Source organism: Bos indicus x Bos taurus, chromosome 19 (assembly GCF_003369695.1).
Source record: "Bos indicus x Bos taurus breed Angus x Brahman F1 hybrid chromosome 19, Bos_hybrid_MaternalHap_v2.0, whole genome shotgun sequence".
NCBI classification, from domain to species: Eukaryota; Metazoa; Chordata; class Mammalia; order Artiodactyla; family Bovidae; genus Bos; species Bos indicus x Bos taurus.
The window spans coordinates 31,759,805-31,778,699 of record NC_040094.1 but is presented as its reverse complement, the minus strand read 5'-3'; the positions used below and the strand labels follow the sequence as shown (position 1 = coordinate 31,778,699).

At 42.0% G+C, this 18,895-nt stretch overlaps 1 protein-coding gene across 3 annotated transcripts in view; it reads right to left on the bottom strand.

Annotated features, from left to right (window-relative positions):
- Window positions 1–734: 734 nt before the first annotated feature.
- MAP2K4 (mitogen-activated protein kinase kinase 4) overlaps window positions 735–18,895 on the bottom strand; it is a 77,946-nt gene continuing 59,785 nt past the window's right edge. For 2 of the 3 annotated variants that reach the window (XM_027519686.1, XM_027519687.1), the window contains 7 exons: window positions 16,661–16,780; window positions 14,240–14,291; window positions 12,389–12,516; window positions 7,950–8,027; window positions 5,626–5,774; window positions 4,546–4,591; window positions 745–3,385 (listed from right to left, as the gene is read on the bottom strand). In XM_027519686.1, the coding sequence (XP_027375487.1) occupies window positions 3,272–3,385; window positions 4,546–4,591; window positions 5,626–5,774; window positions 7,950–8,027; window positions 12,389–12,516; window positions 14,240–14,291; window positions 16,661–16,780 (687 nt within the window). In that variant the 3' untranslated portion in view covers window positions 745–3,271. Of the gene's footprint in view, window positions 3,386–4,545; window positions 4,592–5,625; window positions 5,775–7,949; window positions 8,028–12,388; window positions 12,517–14,239; window positions 14,292–16,660; window positions 16,781–18,895 lie in introns of all 3 variants that reach the window. The other variant, XM_027519685.1, reaches the window with a different exon arrangement.

Below are 18,895 nucleotides of genomic sequence, written 5' to 3'. Positions count from 1 at the left end.
AGGATGTCAACAACGAGAGACAGGTGGAAGCATAACAGGTCAGTCTGGGGTGGGTGCCCCAGGTTCTTCTAGTTCCCAGGCCTCCATGGCTTTCCACTCACTCCCATGTCCTCCACCCACAAGCCCCCCAGGTCTGACTTCTGTGGGGCTTCCACCCCCCAATCTCCCTACCCCCGTCTTTCAGGAAACAGTGAGTGGCTACATCTGAGCTGACCTCTCACCTCCACCTGGCAGTCTCAGCGCCAGGAGCAGACCAAGTGCCTGGTGGTCAGACGTCAGGCCAAGGCAGGCCGGCTTCTTACAAGCTGTCTCTCCATCAAGACGTAGGGTCAAGCACCCTCAGCTGTCAGCAGCAGAGAGCTGGGGCAGGTCCTCCTGTGCTCAGTCACATCCGACTCTTTGAGACCGCACGGACTGTAGCCCGCCAGGCTCCTCTGTCCATGGGATTCTCCAGGCAAGAACTCTGGAATGGAGCTGACATTTCCTCCTTGAGGGGATCTTCCCAGCCCAGGGATTGAACCTGTATCTCCTGTGTCTCCAATACTGCAGGTGGGTTCTTTGCCACTGTGGGGAAGGTCAGGGAGACCAACAAAGAAATCAATCTGGAAAGACCCCATCACGCCTGCTCCAACAGAAAGCAGAGCTTTCTTGCAAGAAGAATAAGCAGAGAGAAGGCAACCACGAGAAGCGGGGAGAAAGAGAAAGAAGCCATAAACACTTGCAGAACAAGAGAATTTTTCCCAATGCGAAATGCACAGATAATTTAATGGAATTTACTTGATTTTCCCCTCTCAGGGTCTGACTTCAGAAAATCGAATTACAAAGTCATCATCACATCCTAGATTTATTACAACTGACCTGCAGGCAAGAGGAGAGAACTATTACATCGACACTTCGATTCCATGGATACATCTTAAATAGAGGGAGAATTCAAACAAGAATACAGGATAAACTATTCCCAAGCTCCAGGAAGCAGTCATGTGACTGAGCTGCACTTTTTACAGACAAATAAGGCAATAGCCCTTCACATCAGCTTTCCGACAGTTTTTATACAATATGCTTCTGTGGTACAGGAGAGAAATAACCAGAGCTCACAATGTACAGTTCTTACACTATTGTTACAGTGTGTGAACACTGCACACCCTTTTGCTTTCATAAAGATACACTGTAATAAACTCCTTGCCCTTGAGTTTATAGTTTATAATAATCTATGATTAATACACTAAAATTGCCTTTTTTATGTGGTCATCCACATGAGAGAACAGTCAGATCAGCTCCTGGACGGTCAGCACTGTGTTCCTCTCCATCTGCATATGGCAAAGTGACCCCACGCGGAGCCAGACAGAAGGGTGACCACGGAGATCCGGAGTCCTCCTGAGTCCCCGGGAGCCGTGGGGATGGGGGGCGATGGCTTGGCATGGTCAGGGGCAGGCGCTGCAGGGCTTCCCCTCCGAGGCTGGGAAATCTGGGGTTTCGATGCCACGGCAGAGAAAACAGGAAGATCAGGCGAGTGGACCAAAGCGAGAAACCACTGGTGAATTCAGAAATTGACAGGATGTAACTGTAAACAGCACCATCCTCCCTTTGTTGTTGAGAAGTGTCCGTGACTGTCACCTGGGAGGAGACACAGCGACACCCACCGCTGTTTGGTTCCGTCACGGCATCTGCCACGTCTCAGACCTCGGCCGCTTTACGCTCCAGTGGGCGTGAGCTGCTCACGGCGCTGCTGGACAGACTTGACCGTCACACCTACGCAGGGCGGCAGGGGGGCCGGAGGGAGACCATGGAGACCCGGCTCGTGGGGAAGGGAGGAAGGACAGCAGAAGATGCAAATTTCAACGGCCCCCTAGAACTATTCTGGGGCTCTTTGGGGGTTTTTTGGTTTTAGGGTTGTTTTTTGTAGAATTCCAATTGTAAGAAATGTGGTGACCTGCTAGAGTCTTGTAGGTGAGGAACTCATGTAAAAGAAATCCTCCTCTGGTCAAGTGTTATCTCTAGAAGAGATGTTCTTCCATCACCTGCCACATCAGCTGGGCCCCACCTTCTCAGCCTTTTAAACTTGAGATCATGGGATACACTGGGGGCTATACAAATTCTTGGTAAGGAACATCCCTGGTAATCATAAAGGTTTCTGTTATAGGGAAAAAGGTGAGATACTGGATCAAGCAAGAGTCACGTAGGGGCAACAGACCACACAGGTGGGGAAAGAGACGCAGAAGCTGCAGACCTGGACCAGGCATGTCACACAGCTGAGATCTGGTCTTTCGCTGCCTAAAAGACATCTTTATCTGATCAGTCAAGGCACATTGCTACCAGCTACTTCTCCCCGTCAGTGAGTTATGGTGGCCGGAGCATCAGGCTTGGGACCAGGGGAAATACATAGCTGCTACGAGTTGTTCCAGACAGGATTCTAGGATTAAAAACATCTGTAAACTTTGCCCTCCGTATTCTTCCCTTCTCAGCCCGGGTGGTTTGTGGCAGGTGGAACATCCAATTGGCAGCACACCGAATTCTGAGAATCAGCACCTTCTCTGACGCGTGGCAGACTCCTGAGTCTCCCCGATGGAGGGCAGAGGACTGGGGGTGGGCGGGGGAGAAAAGAACACGTTCTGTCCCGTCTCGGCATTTTCACGTTCTCCTCTCTGAACGCAGCATGGTTTTTGGTAAAGATAAACGTGCTCTAATTTAACGTGATATTTCAAACAGGGAATTTGGCTGAGCACATGGATCCCCAAGCGTGGACAGTGACTGTCAAACAACAGAAGGTCCAATCAGTCAACCTATTGCACTTGGTGAAGAAAGTCTACCCCTCCTCCGTCTCCCAGCTCCGGAAGGCAAGGTGTCTCGCCGGCCATGCCTGCCTCGCGCTCCAGCCCAGAGCCTGCATTCAGACACAGCGTGGCCACCACCGCATCCATCCAGCATTCGGAAGCCTGATGAAACACCCTTCCAGCAGCTGCGTCTCCAGGCTTCAAGTCTAGAAATGAGTTTACAATGTGGTCTTATCACAGTCAGCAAGCTGATCGTACTGACATCCACGTTCACGGGAGAGCAGGCGAGGTCTCTGACCGGCACTGACGCTGCGCGGGTGCTCGGGTCGCACGGGGATGCGCGTTCGGGGTGGCGGGAGTATACAGACGGGACGGAAACAAACACCAGTCGTGGTGTGCATGGTGTCTGGCGAGCAATAAAAACACTGTGGTAGGGGTGAAGGTTCTGTACGTCTTGCTTCCTCTCAGCCCTTTGTCTAGAGTCTGACGTAGCAGCGACATCAATCGACATACATGGGGGAGCTCGGGGTGGCTGGCATTTGATCCAGGATTTTACACACGTAGCATGCGACCTCGACGGCGCGCTCCTCGTACATCAAAATAAAGGGGTGTTTCTGCAAGAGGATGGAAGACAAGAAAAGACATGTGATCAAGATTCACATCAGAGCTCGGAGGAACTGTTCCTGCAGAGATCCAGCTCTGCAGGATCCAGCCAGGTGGAGCTGTGAAGGCCTGCAGGGAGGCAAGCCAGGCTGGGCTCCACACACACAGGTTAGTGAGATACCATACACGGTGTTGGTGTGGCTGTGTTGGTATGGTGCTGGTATACCCCACACCCCTGGCTGTGGGGTCTGGAAGCTTATCTGCATATCAGGGCCCCTGTGTTTTTCAGCACAGATCAGAGCTGGAGCCTCTACTGCCCTCCAAGAGCCCAGAAGCACTGCATGAGGCCCAGCTGCCATTCCTCCTGGATGCAGGACGTCCCCGTGAACAGCAGAGGGACCTTACGGCAAAGTCTCCGCTGTGATCCTCTGACCCTCCCCCCAACTCCGAAAGAGGCTCAGCAGCAGCTCCTCCTCCTGTGTGCTTGTGCCTGCACCTTCCAAATGCCATGGCTGCGTATCTGCCTCCCAAGCCCCCTTCTTCGTCCTCCAACCCCAGCGATGTTTTTCTCCATAGCTTTGCTAAGTACACGGACTCAGTAAGCTTAGTCAGTGCTGGGGTGGACCAGAGTTTCACCTAATATCCTTGGAAAGCTAGACGCTAAGAGTGACAAGTAGGTTTTTTCCTAAAATACTCCCACATTATTAGGTCACAGTACTTTCTTCATTCCCAGGGCCAAGGCCAGATCTGGTACTGCTTAAAAAGCCCCAGTTCTACAGAAGGGTGAGAACTTTCAAAGAAGCGGGAACGGGCCATGGGACGTAAATTTGCACGAGAGCTTTTAGTCAAGGCAATATGAACACAAAAATGGTTACAGATGCGTCTTTGTCGCACACACAGGCTGGGAAATAGCTCCTGAAAGCGAAGGTTAAAGTTCCTTGGGGGTAGTTTTTATAACGTGCTGAAGCCAAAATTTCCCATCAGAATCCAGCTAGTAAATTAGTAGGAAAATCAGACACAACTTTTGTCCTTCCAAATCTCCTTGTTTTTAAACATCTTTAAAAACGCTCAGTAAGGTCAAGCAGCAGGGCCAGCGGCTTGCTCAGTGAGCCTGCGTCCTGGAGAGGTCAAGTGTGAGGAAACACCTCCCAGCCCAAAGGCTCAGACTCACCAGGAGTTCTTTATACTTTGGCCTTTTGGATTCATCCTTCGTAAGGCTAAAATAACACAGAAATTAACAGCATTAAAATGGAGACACAGTTACTCGAGTATTTTTATTTTCACAAGCAAAAGCATCACAATAGGTCAGGTTTTTTTTTTTTTCCTTCAGATACAAAGTCACAAAGCAGCCAAGCTGCCAAACATAAAAGACAGAAAAACTTCAGCAATCTGGACCACGAAATGTTAAAGTCTTATAGGATCTAAAAAGAATAGAGAGAAGCAGCATTCCCAGAAAGAAAAAACTGAGAAAAAGAAAAGCATTTTCAAGAATGAAAAGAAGAATATACAAAACACTCTAGCTCTTTGCTCACAAATGTATCTTACTTCTAAATCAAGTCAGATAAACAGAATAATTATCAAAAACATTCAAATGATAACAAAACAGGTTTTATTTAAAATATAGATTGAAATAGTACAAGGCACAACGGTACTCTTGCCACATCAGTATGTATTTATCCTTACGTGCCATACACACACACACACCCACACATTAAAAGATGAACACACAAAAACATCAGGCATGGGGTTCATGCGTTCCTTGGCATAAGATCTCCCTGAGCCAATGTATGGTTCTACCAGTCAAGCTCTGGGCCTGACCCGACTATGTTATGTGTTTATGTCACCGCAGAGACCCACTCCTGAAAGTCTGACCTGGTAGGATCTTAACTCAGTCAAAGTGTCCACGTGATTCTGGTACAAGTTCACTGTGAGAACCACACCAGAGTAAGAGGGTGAGTCTCAGGGAGGCTGTATCTCTTGTACAAGGTACTAGAAATCTGGAGGCGGCAGCTGCTCCACCACCCACATCTGCTCTTCCTTGGCACCTGAGTAGCAGAGTAAGAGTGACGCCCCACCAGGCTCGCTGGGGCCTTCCATGTAGCCACAGTGACCAGAGTCCCAGCTCAGAGGACACAGGGATACAAATAAGCCCTCCTTCCCCAGTAAAAAGTACCAACATTGCTAAGAGGAAGTAATTACCTCACCGCCCTTTCACCAGATGGTTTGGAGTATTCATAAGTCAAATACTCACCACAAGTTGACAAAGTTGATGAAACTTGGGGAGAACTCCCTTTCCTCAGAGTTACTCAGCTGTGGCGGATCCCCTTTCACGACTTGTGTTAGTTGATCAAATACACTATTCCACTTTGGATAAGGAAAGCGGCCAGTGGCCAATTCGTACTAAAGAAAACACAGAAGAAAAACAAAATACGCTGGACATTATTTGTTACTTCACATTACAATTCTGAAACTCCTGACACTCCTGAAAAAGGCTTGAATCAAATCAAGGCGAGGTTGAGGTACGAGCTTTCAGAATGTCTATAGGCAAGTGGAAGTGATATTTAGAAATCAGGATGGCAAGTCCTCACCTGCCCCAGGTCATATACATTTGTGAACTGTGTTCTCATTTCCACTCTGTTTGGAGGGTAATGGAAACCCAGAAATTGTGTGCTTTTCCTCAGAACTAGGTTTAAATCTGCAGCGTGGCCTAAATGAACCCCATTTTATGTGCACTGGCAGGTGACTGATATGCGGAGATGGCCCCAAGCTCATCAGAGGCAGCACGTGAGAGGGTGCGCTCTCTGGGAGGACTGGCTCAGAGCTTCCTCGGCTGAGATTTGACTCTGTCGGTCCAGTTGAACGTCAAAAGTACTAGTTTCCACCATGAAAGCGAGGCGCTCAAGCAGACATAAAGCCACCCTCCAAAAGGGAGCCGCCGAGGAAAGCCTTCTTCCCCAAAAAATGCTCCGCTAGCTGGGCACTGTCCGCTCTACACAGGGCCTCGGGAACCAGGCCGGCGGGCACGCACACAGGCACACAGAAATCCACTCCTTCACCTGTGGTTTCTTGTTGATGAAAATACAAATGCTTGGGAAGAAGCAAACCTCACTAACCATTCATAGCAATGGGAATAACTGCATTCGATTCATTTCTGAGAACAGGTTTTAATAAGAGAAGGAAAGAGCAGGATGCATGTTATAAGGTGAAAGACTTCAGATCTCAGAAGTTAATTTCATCTCATCCTTTTTACATAATTATGAGAATAATGCCTATGAAAAGTAAATTATAAAGCAATTATAAGTACTGAATGCCTTGCTTTTAAACAAAGTTTAGCCAGATGTATTAAAGGAAACTGCCAAAAAAAAAAATTCCTATGTTAAAACTTTTCACAGACAAAAATTTTACCTTTACGGTAAAGTAAAAACTTGCTTTCTAAGCATAACTGGCTTGGACACTGATGAATTTTTCTGAATATTGAATTTCCTTATTCTATGCAATGGACAGCTGTTTGCATCCTTCTATGCAAATAGCTGTCTCAGTTGGAAACTACAAGTCTTGCTCCAGTCACCAGACCTAAGAGAGTCCCAAGTTCCGTGTTTTCTTCTGAGTAACTGGGAAGGAATCCTTTTCGTCAGCAGCTTCATGCTGAGAAAAGACTCCTGGAGGTGTCCCCCATGTTTGGTCACAAGGGAAACCGGATGGAGTCTTGCGCAGAGCTGAGCTGTCAGCCTGCATGTCTCTAGACAGACAGTTCAGTAGGTGTGGTGCCATGACTCACCAAGGACAGCTCACAGGGTGTGTGGGCCTCAGCAAGAGGATCTTAGTACATACAGTGCTGGTGAACAAATGGAGACTGCTTAACAAGCTCCAGGAAGACTCTCCTGCCCTGAACCTGTGGTCTTGGTGCTCTGGGGTCTTAAGAAGATGGCGGGGAGATGGCAGGGTAAGTTCTGGGCTGCCTACCAAAAAGGATATAGTAACCTCCCCACCCTGAGTGATAGAAAATTAACATCCAATGTGGAAGAAGCTGCTCCGTCTCAAGTCAGAAAAATGCCCCTCAGCCCTGGTAAAACAGCACGCACAAGAAAATAATTCTGAGACTTCAAAACAAATCTTGGTATAGGGAAATCAGCAAATAAATATATTTTTAAAATAGAACCGAAATTTCAATATAGCCCAGAAGTGAGACAGTTCTTTCTTGGTTGTTCTAAGGCCGGGTGAGCCGGCCTCCTGCTCCTGCTCTGAGCGTAGTTCTGACTCCGAGTATCTGTGGCCAAGAGATCCAGAGGGACTGCATTAAAGAGCCCCAGGAGCTTCACAGAGCCATGAGGGAAACAATCAACTCTAGCTTGATTTTTAAAGTAAAAATTTGTTCTCAACAATTAGAAAATATAGTCTCTGCAATTGCAGCCATGGGGTGAGGGGTGGGGGACAGGAAGAAACAGCAATATAAAAATCAAAGACTGGAAGACACAGGATGTGTTCTTAAGAGTGGTGGAAGACTGGTTAACTTTTCTTTCATTTCTAAATTTCTCGTCATACCCGCACAACAAGGCAGAGTCAACGTGAACTTACCAATGTGATCCCCAGACTCCAGACATCAGAGCGGACGTCGTAGCCTTGGCGTGACGCACTTGGGTCTATTCTTTCAGGCTGAAACACAAAGAGAAGCCACGTCATTCACGACGCACACACCCCAGGCGCAGGTAAGGGAAGCAGGGCTGAGTAGGCAGCCGGAAGGCCAGCACAGTCCTCGAGGAACCCATGCCCAGGGACAGACAGGGAGGAAGAGGACGTCAACACTACACTGAAAACAAACAACAAGGGAAGACCCAACTCAGTGGCTTCCTCCATAAAGGGAAGACAAGGCTAACTCTTCCCCCTAAGGATTCACAAGGGTTTACAAAACCGAAGTTGAGAACAGACGAAGGGAGAAAAGGGAAGAAAAGGAAAAAACAAAGAATTACAATGGGGCCAGATGAGTAGTCAATAATGGTAAAAAAGAAGTGGGGGGTGGGGGGTGGGAAAGAGTAAGTCTTTGGATCTTATCCCTCTTTGCTTCAGTGAATAAGGACACACTACAATATATTTGAGACACAAAAGCAAATACAAGCCAAATTTATTATAATTGCTCTACTTACTCTTCACCATAAAGTTAAATTTGTATTTCTATCAAATAAAGATATTTGTCCAACTAGTCTAACTGTTACCCAAATTAAGGCACTGCCAGTAGTACAGTATATGATCCTATCATAAAACCAGCAAAAGTCATTGTTAGTAATTTCTATGAAGGGAGCATCTTCACATTTTCTTGAAATAAGGGACCATTATCCACAAAGAGTGTCAGGGATGGAGAATAAAAGAGAGAGAGGGTGTCAGTAGCACAGAGCTGACAATAGAGCCTTAACTAAGACTGACAGTAACTGCTGTTGAAAGAAATGTCCAGGGAAGCACAATAGTCACTGTGTAATGTTCTCTGCCTGTCGGCAACAGTTAGTTTGGAAACCTATGCATTCTGTTTTGGACAGAGTACTATGTCGCATAAATATTCACTGGAAGCTTTTCACTTTTACTTTTAGTTGTAAATATATGTATTTACCTGATAACATACATATTACATAATAATCCCAGATAGTCAATCAAGAAAGAAAATACTCCATCCAACAACAGCAGAATACACATTCTTCTCCTACTCACATGGAACATTCACTAACATAAACTATGTTAGTTTATGTTAAAACATAAAACACACTTTATGTTAAAAAACAGAAATCATGCAAGGCATGTTCTCAGACCACAAAGTAATTATATTAGAAATCAATTAACAGAAAGAAAACCTGAAAAATCCCCAAATATTTGGAGATTAAACAACACACTTCTAAATAACAACACATAGATCACAGAAGTCTCAAGAAAAAGCTTTAAAATATTTTGAACTATATAAAATAAAATGACAATGATATATATATATATATATAAACTATATATGAACTATATAAAATAAAATGAAGTAATCAGTGAAAGTATACTTGTTTCATTAGGGCCAAGACCCTTAAGTTACAAAATAACCTGCAGATTTTGTTAGGTAGGGATGCACATGTTTCTGTTCAACAACCCCCAAAAGTTATTTCATTGACCTGGAGATAACTGGCAATTTTATATTTGCATTAGACATTTCATTCCAATATTCTTTCTTTAGTGACTGTAAATACTGAATTATGCAAACATTCTTTGAGCCAGTTTCACCAAATTGCCTGTCCAGTTTTCTCATGAATGAGTTAAATACATTCTTGATACATGTTCATTCTTTATTTGTATGTGTAATATTTTTAAAATTTTGAAAAGTATTCTTTGAGAGGAGAAGACACTTAAGATCCATGAAACGAATTAAAGATCCTGTATCCTAAAACTAAGTAGGAAGTATGGGTTTGAAAAACAAAAAGCTTTTTAAAACCAACACATCTGGGCAAACTCCAGGAGATGATGAGGGACAGAAAAGCCTGGTGTGCTGCAGCCCATGGGGTCGCAAAGAGGAGGACATGACTTGGTGACTGAACAACAACTCAATACGAAAATATCAACTTAGAGAATAGGGTCTGTAACACGAACCAAACAGCAAAAAAGTAATAGATAAAACAATTTTATACCTAAAACATATAATTTATAATAAATATACAACTCAAGTTACTCAGTATTGAAGTACATAAAATAAAAACCAAGGAATAAGGAGAAATTGACAATCACAATGTTATCAAATTTTGAACTCAATTTTTTTTAAAGAGGCAAAAAATGCTGAACAAATGTAATTAGTAATACAGAACAGACCTTTTCCAATATTTCTTTTTTTAACTGATCATTTATTATGCTAAAAAAAAGAATTTTAATATGTGCCAAAAGGCAGGAACGTACATGCTAAAAAAAGCAAGGAATAAGCAAGAAGATTAACATGAATCACTTTGTACTAGTTAGCTATTCATGTAACAAAGCACCTAAAAACTTAATAGTTGAAACCAACAGACATTTATTATTTCAGGTTTCTGTGAGTCAGGCATCAGCGTGTGTTTGTGATAGGGGTTCTGACTCAGGGTCTCTCATGAGGCTTCAGTCAAGCAGTCAGCCAGGGCTGTCGGCCTCCCCGGGGCTGGAAGACGCATCACTAAGCTTACACACAGTTACCGCAGGGAGTCCCTGCTCCTCAGCACATGAGTGTCTCTGTAATGCTGCTTGTTGAAAGTCTTTACAACATGGCAGCTGGGCTCCCCACAAGTAGCTATCCAAGAAAGAAAACAGAAAAGAAGCCACCTGCCTCTTTATGACCTGTCCTCAGAAGGATGTGTTCACTGCTGCCACACGCAGTTCATGAGAAGTAAGCCACTGAGTTCAGTCCACACTCAACGCTGCACTTAGTCACCACCTTTTGAAGGGAGGAGTATTTACAGAGACTGGACAGACTCTAAACTACCACATACTTGGTACTTAAAACACTTTAGTAAACAGCTCTGACACTTAAAACAATAAGAAAAGCAAAGTACACGTATGTATACACATGCACATGCACCCACACATGTGTGATGCTAAGGAAACAGTAAAACTTCAGTTTTCATATAATTAGCTATCTTTCCCAAAGACACCTGGCCAAGATGGAGTTCAGCCTCAAAGAACAGAAAACTACACTAGCACAATGGTTCTGAGTTCTGGGGAAAATTTTCTGAGCTCAAGGAGGTCAAAGTTATGTCTTTGATCACTAGATGATCAATACTTTAATGTATGAATAAAGAGAAAAGAATTTTCCCAATTTGATTTTTAAAACTAGCATAACCCATCTAATATCTTTACAATGTATACTATAAACCAATCTCAAACGTTTTTGTGTAGCAATCATAAATACTAACATGGCACATGTAGAAACATATTAAGCATATCAACTATGAACCATGTAGGGATCACCTCTGGAATGCCAGCATGGTTCAACCACTGGAAATATACGTGACTGTGATGTGTCATGTCAACAGCTACACAGAAACATTTCATCATATACTGAATGATGCCAAAAAGGCATTTAATAAAATCTAACAGCCCTTCCTGATTCTTTCTTATCTCTCTCTCATACACACACACATTCTCACTCACAGATACGCACATATACTTAGTAAACCAGAAAAAGACATTTGCCTTCAAGTCAAGCAACAGATGAATCCAACTATCACCACTGTCAATCAACAATGATCTAATTCTAGGCAAAGCGAGAAAAATAAACACAAGTAAAAAAAAAAATATATATATATACACACACACACATATATATGATTATAGGTAGGTAGAGGGATAGATATGAAAAAGATCAATAAATATGAAGAAAGCAAAGGCAAAAATTATTACAGAATGGTATCTTGAGTACCATCTGAAACCTATTAAGAAAAAAGCTATGAGTATTTTAGCTGGTTATAAAATAAACCTATCAGTGTAAGCAGCTTCCCTATGTATCAGCAGGTACTGTGATGCTCCAGGTTGGGAAACCCCTGAGGCCTTCACCCTTGTAAGTGTCAGTGAGCTTCCTCCACCCCTAAAGACTCTATGAGACATACTGAGTTCTGGGAGGAACCTGTATTCCCATTCTCCTCTAACTGGAAATAGCACCACTTACATTACCCATGTTTCTACTACAGTATCACCTCCTACAGTCGAGACAACATGCGGGGAGGGTTGGTCTAGAAACACAAAGAGGCCTTTGGAGAACTAACTAGAATATAATGAAAAAACAATAATCAGAAAAGACCATATATGCTAAGTGCCGCAAGAAGAACAGAGTAAGACCATGAAGCAGGAGTTCACTGGGAAAATTTTGACAAGTTTCACAGCAAAGTTAGAACTGAGTTTGGTCTTCATGGAAGAGGCAAATTCTCTAGTATAGTGAAACTGCGTGACTAAAGCGGATTCCTTGCAAGTACAGCACCAAAGGGCACAGGCTCTCTGTGCAATGACTGTCAGGCAAGAAGGCTTGGACTTGCACTTACTGCCATGTAGGGCCTGCAGCCAGCATCTCTTGTCTTAGCGATCGAGTCCACGAGCTGTCCACTGATGCCAAAGTCACAGAGTTTAATATTTCCACTTCTATCCAGAAGAATATTGGAAGGTTTGATATCTGCAAGACACAGATGTCATTCAACGTTCAAGTAATTAATCAAATGAGCTATATTTTGAAGAAGTCCAAGGAAAAATGTTGGAAAAATGTTAGGAAACATAAGTGATCAAGTCCGTAAAATTCAGATAGATAAGAAGATGATAAAATTTTCTGAATGCTAAAAACGCATTATTAAAAAAATGCCTTATATTAAATTTAGGCATTCTATAAAGTTTTCTTTGTTCTCATCAAGAGACATATTCATTTACTTGTTTCAGATTCATTACTGAACAGTCATAACATGCACAATACTAAGCTACTTTATGAGTGCGAGTGAGTGAAAGTTGCACAGTCGTGTCCGACTCTTTGTAAGCCCAAGGACTATACAGTCCATGTAATTCTCCAGGCCAGAATACTGGCGTGGGTTGCCGTTCCCTTCTCCAGGGAATCTTCTCAACCCAGGAATCAAACCCAGGTCTCCTGCACTGCAGGTGGATTCTTTACCATCTGAGCTACCAGGGAAGCCCAAGCTACCTTAAAATACATGTCAAAGATGATACAACTAAATGCAAAGTACACAAATTTTAAACCCACAATTTTGTTTAAGTAGAGCTTTATCTAACTAAGAAGAGTATCCAACCCAGTACATTCATCAGACCACAAGCTCTGGGGTCAGAAAAGCAAAGGTTTGAGCCCTAGGTCTGATATTCACAACTCTACCTAGAGTAAGCTTTTGAACTCTCACTTAGCACCCATGATCCCCTTGTCTACAAAATATAAGCAACAATTCCTAACAGGGTTGTGGAAAGGAAAATACCTATTACACAGTGAGTGCACTTTTCTGCACACATGGGAAAGCTAAGTCCTTTTCATTTGTTTCACCAGATTTTACACAATTTGGCCACAATGGCCCCTAGGTTACCACCTTCTCCTCACTGACCGTCAACTAATTCGGCCAGTTGGTGCAAACCAGCTAGTTGGCCAATTCTCCCCCTCACTCACTAATTCTCTGCACCTTTCTCAATCTTTTAATCCATTTCATTGTCACTGTCATGGCTCTATGAATAAAAAGTAAGGATAAAAATAAACATAGAATACAAAAGTATCTGTCTATAACTCAGAAGGTGATCTACCAAAAACTCCAGAGAAGAGTGCTTACTGTCACTGACACAGCTGACTGCTTATCAAGCATCCGCTCCTAACCAGGCCGTCCTTACTCTGGGGACTTCGGCTTTACTGGGATCTCCAGCCTCCAGTGTAGGTCCACCCATACCTCCAAGCACTGAGTCCTGACTGGCCTGAGCTTATCAGGGTAGACTAATGCTTCTCACGAGGGACTCATTTAGGTGAGGGCATGAGGAAACTCGGGTGAATGAGACAAGAGAAGATACTAGAGAGACATAAGGAAGATTTCTCTGCTCCTAAGACAGCCACATGAGGAGAGAAAGCTGCTTCTTCAAGGAGCCGACACGTCCGGATGTTACACAGGCCCTGCTTCAGCTGTTACTCCCCTGAGAATGGAGCCGACACATTAAGGAGAGCAGAGCCAAACGGAGAGAGCTTCAGCCTAACCACTGCGCTTGGAGCCACCCTGCCTTTGGACTCACTATGACAGATAATGAGTTTCTTTGAACTTTAAGCCAGTTAACGGGCTTTTCTATTACTTGTAATCAAAAGCACTCTAATCACAGCAAAAAAGCTAACTGACCCTAGTTGGTAAAAAGGCTGCTACAGTCATACCCACCTCTGTGAATGATTTTCAAGTTTTCTTTTAAGTGGTTTAGTGCTTTCACAGTCTAGGGAGAAAAAACAGAGAAAGACAGGACAAGCCATCAGTTTCCTTCTAACCAAACAGCATAGCAGTTGGTCATAAAGTTACAGCTCAGGTAGGTCTCAGCTTCTTTTAAGCTGAGTATTTCAATATCCTGCCCCTGTTCTATGTTAACTGAAGATGCTAAATTATGATTTTAGATGTGAAAACTTAGCTTTCTTTATATACTCTTCTCTGACAGCTAAAAAACAGGTAACTTACCAATTTTAAAATGAGTCATTAAAAAGCTGTAAAATCTTTCTCATACCATCGAACTTTTCAAGAATAGATATTAATATATTTAATACAAAAGGATCCCATAGTCATGGTTCCTGTTTAGCACGTTTTTCCAAACTCTCACACTCACTCACCCTCACTGGATATGGAACCTGCAAAGTTATGTTTGCAGAGCCAGAATTTATCCTACTGTTTGATCCCTGCTCATGATCAAGAAATCAAAGATTTCTCAAGGATTAGAGGAAACAGACTTGAATTAAAATTTCTACAGTCTCAGACTAAAAGAGAAGTGGCAAACTGGCCAACCATTAGGAAGGTCAAGTCTCCACTGCCATCAAGCCATCAAGGGTTAGAAGAGCGAAACACAAGCTCAAATGTTTCACACAGCCAGGCTTGTTCAAGGGGCTTTTAACTAGCAAGAGGGATTTAACACAAAGTAATCCTGAATGTTGTGCTTAATATAAAAGATGATCACCAGGTCTAGAAACACAGGCAAATATGTAATAAATGATTTATTAGTACATACTACATATATTGTAATATAAGATAAAATCATTTTATGTTTTCCAGTTTCTAGATCATCCTGTTATAGAGCACTTAACAGCTGCATTCTAGGGTCTGGCTGCCTGGACTTAAATCATTTACACTTACAAATGTATGAATTTCACAGCAAATTAAGTACTTAAACTCTTCACGCTTTAGATCTGTCATCTGCAAAAAGGGGGTTACACTATTTACCACTGAGAGTTGCTATGAACATAAAATGTCATGAGATCTTGGCCTGACACAAATAAACACTCAATAACCATAAGCTATTATTATTCTACTGTTATTCTATTATAGTAATTATGAATAGCACCAAGCTCCAAAATAAAGCTTGGTTTGGTATATTGGAGAGATGACTAAATTGAACAACATAAAACTTCATATACCTGTCTGAATAATGAACAAGTTTCTAGTATAAGGTGGTTTATACTAGACAGCTTCTTTTTATAAAATTATATGAAAGGGTATATATCTTAACATTTAGCTCATAAAACATTTAAATTAACCATTAATTCAGATAAATAAATTAAAATATTAACATGGGATCTATGAATCTTAATATTATAATGACTAGGTTTAATCTGACTTTTTAAAGCCCAATTATACACACACATTTCTTACAACTAAAAAACAGTTCAGAGGCTATCTATATACTGCAACATTAACCTTTAGTGATTAAACATATAAACTGACAATTAACAGCAGACCATACTGGATGTGGAGGAGGCAGGGAAGAAAGAGGAGATTACATGAAACCAGAAAACCTATCTTACAGTTTCCTATAAAGTTTAGTTTACACATCCACTAACCCAGGTCACCATTAATTCAGATTCTCAGGGGTTTCTAAGAAATCTTATTAATTATACCCTATTAAAAATGTTTTACTTTTTATGAAAAAATTGTGAATGACCTTTGTTAGCTACAAGAACAAGAAAGAAAATGGTCGTGAATTCACTTTCAAAACTATAAATACATAAGCAAAACAGTACTTCTTTTCTTTTTTTTGAACTATGGTAAAAGTTATTTTATCAAATTAGTAGTAATGTTGGTAACTGAAATTGCTGGTCAACAATTTTAGTTTAGACAGAACAGCCCAAATCTTAAAGCAAAAGAAAATAGACTTGGGCTAAGAGTTTCACTTAAAGAACTTCAGGGAAACTGCTGCAATTCTAATTAATTTAAGGAGAACTGTAATAATATAACCTATTTAAAAATAGTTAAAGTAACAAGGGAAAGAGGAACAGAAAATTGCTTTTTTCTAGCCTTATTTACAGCACAATCTATTATGGCTCACTACGATTTTAATGACAAGAACACTGCAGTATTTACTATTGAAATGTACGACTTCAATATGTACTTTTCAACAATGAAAAGTATCTGTAGATCGGTACTTTGAAAATTGTTCTCATGACTTATTTTGTTAATGACCCCACAGAAGAGACTTTGTCTCTTTTCCTTTTACAAATGATTTTCCAGGAAGGTCAATAACATTCTGTGAAGGACATTCATAACTCCAGCAGCATCTTTATGCAAGTATATATAGCCCGAACAATTTGAAAACCAGGTACTTACTGCTAAAGTGATTTTGCCTAAAATTTCTTCTGGAATAACATCATCTAATACACTATATACATATTTGTAAAACTTATCAAACGAGGTAGACATGAGTTCCATGCAGATCCAACAGTCACCCTACAAAATAACAGACACAAGTCACTCTTACACAGCTTAACATTAAGCACACCTTTCCTTCACTTAAAACAGAAATACAAAGTGAGAAGAATTTTTTTTTAACTTTAAATGAGTGGTAATTTTTGTTCCTTATTAAAGCCCTGGACTGAATATTCTCATGTTCAAACACAAATTTAGTTGCCCAATTTTCTCCACTCTTAATTTTAAGGACAGGCACAGTCTTACATAGAAAACCTTTGGATTTTCATGAAATTTTCAAACTTTGCCAAAATTAAATATAAAAATAGAAAATATGTGGGAAACTGTTCTCACTAAGAAAGTAAACAGATTACAGTAATCTTGAGATATTATGTCAGCTTCTCAAATTCATAAAAAAGAAAGAAAAAAATATACATAAAGCGAACCCAATGCCTAAAGTCCTTGCTCAAACACTACCTTCTCAGTGGCCAAGGCTGAAGATGCCTGATTCCCAGGCAAGTCATCCTCCTCACATCCCGTTACCTGCTCTACTCGTAGAGTGCTCCCCATCTTCTAATATAAAATACCATTCTTCTCTGCTTATGTTTCTCACTCATCTTTCCTATTGGAACACATACTCCACCAGGACAAGGGCTCAATAAACACGCCTTAAATGAACAAATGCTGGCTATAACCACACCAAACCATTCAAAACCTACTGGCAGCGCTATAGGGTGTTTTAAACCAGCCTGAATGCAATTTGACAATAAAACAAGAGAAATTAAAGTGCCTATACTCTTTGATAGGCTCACTCCCTGACTAGAGACCTAACTTAAATAGTTCATAAATTATAAAAGGAAAAAAGAAACAAAAACAAACTAGAAACCTCTGAACGATCTCACAAGAAAAAGTGGTACATTATTAAAAGGATTAAATACAATTATTTTGAAAGCCATACAGCTCACTAGGCGTACATGAGCAAACACGACTGTGAGCAAACACCATGTTTACAGCGCTGCCAGCTGTGTGCACATGTAAACAAGGACTACAACGCACCTGGAGAATGCAGAGATACTGGGATGATGGCAAAATCTACCTTTACAAAATTCTGCGTGTGGTTACTAATTTTTGGATCCAGATGTATCTTCAGAGATTTTCTCGTACAGACCTCCCACCCCAACACTTGGCCCGGATTATTTGAGAGATCAACGCCTGCTGAAGTAAAGCGGCTTGTTCGGAACGACACTGCTAAACAGTGACACAGCCGTAAACAGAATCCAGTTGACTTAACTCCGCTCTCCTAACAACACCTACAGTGCAGGACACCTCATTTACATGCAGAGAGCGCACACGCGGTCATGACTGCTGCGATGAACAATCTCACTCTTAAAACAGAACCGTCTGCTACCACAGTCACGCAGCTCCACACCTTGTAAAGCGTATCTGACACAGGGAACCTGCACTTACAGTTATTCCAAACCTTCCTCTTGAGATCTCTTTCTCCTTTCAGTGCTCTTCAGCCTTCACAAGAGACTAACACTATTAACCTAACACACACACATGAATTTATTTTTATCTAAAGACACCATTTCAACAGATTTACAAGAATTTCTTAATTAGAGAAAAAATACATTTAACCCACCTACTTAGAAAAACAGTGAGGAGGGAGCTTAACTGCAGTAACAGTAAAGTGGGAAAATCACTGTTAAGAGTGTGAAGGCCTGATGTACTCATTCAGGCTCTCCCACTTTCTACTTGCATCAGCTTGGGCCCCATCAACTCCACATCTATGAAATGGGATAGCCCCATCCTCAGTGGACTCTAATGAAGATCAAATGAGTTAACTTATGTAAAGCACAAAGTAAAGTGCCCAGCAGGGGCTAAAAACAAGAGTTAAGATAATGAGGGGAAAGGGGGAAAGGATGGAAAACATAAAAGCAACCAAAAGACAAAGAGCGATCATGGAATGAGGGAGAAATCCTCATAGTCTCTAGGGCACATAACTAATGGAAACGTTTTTTCTCCTGGCAGTTCCTTGGAGCCATAACTGGGGACAGCAGCAATGAGCTGCGTTTACAAAAAAAAAAAAGAGGAATAGTCAGAGCTGCCTCAAAAGGCACTGACAGCAACATTACTTCCATGTTCAAGCAAAACACA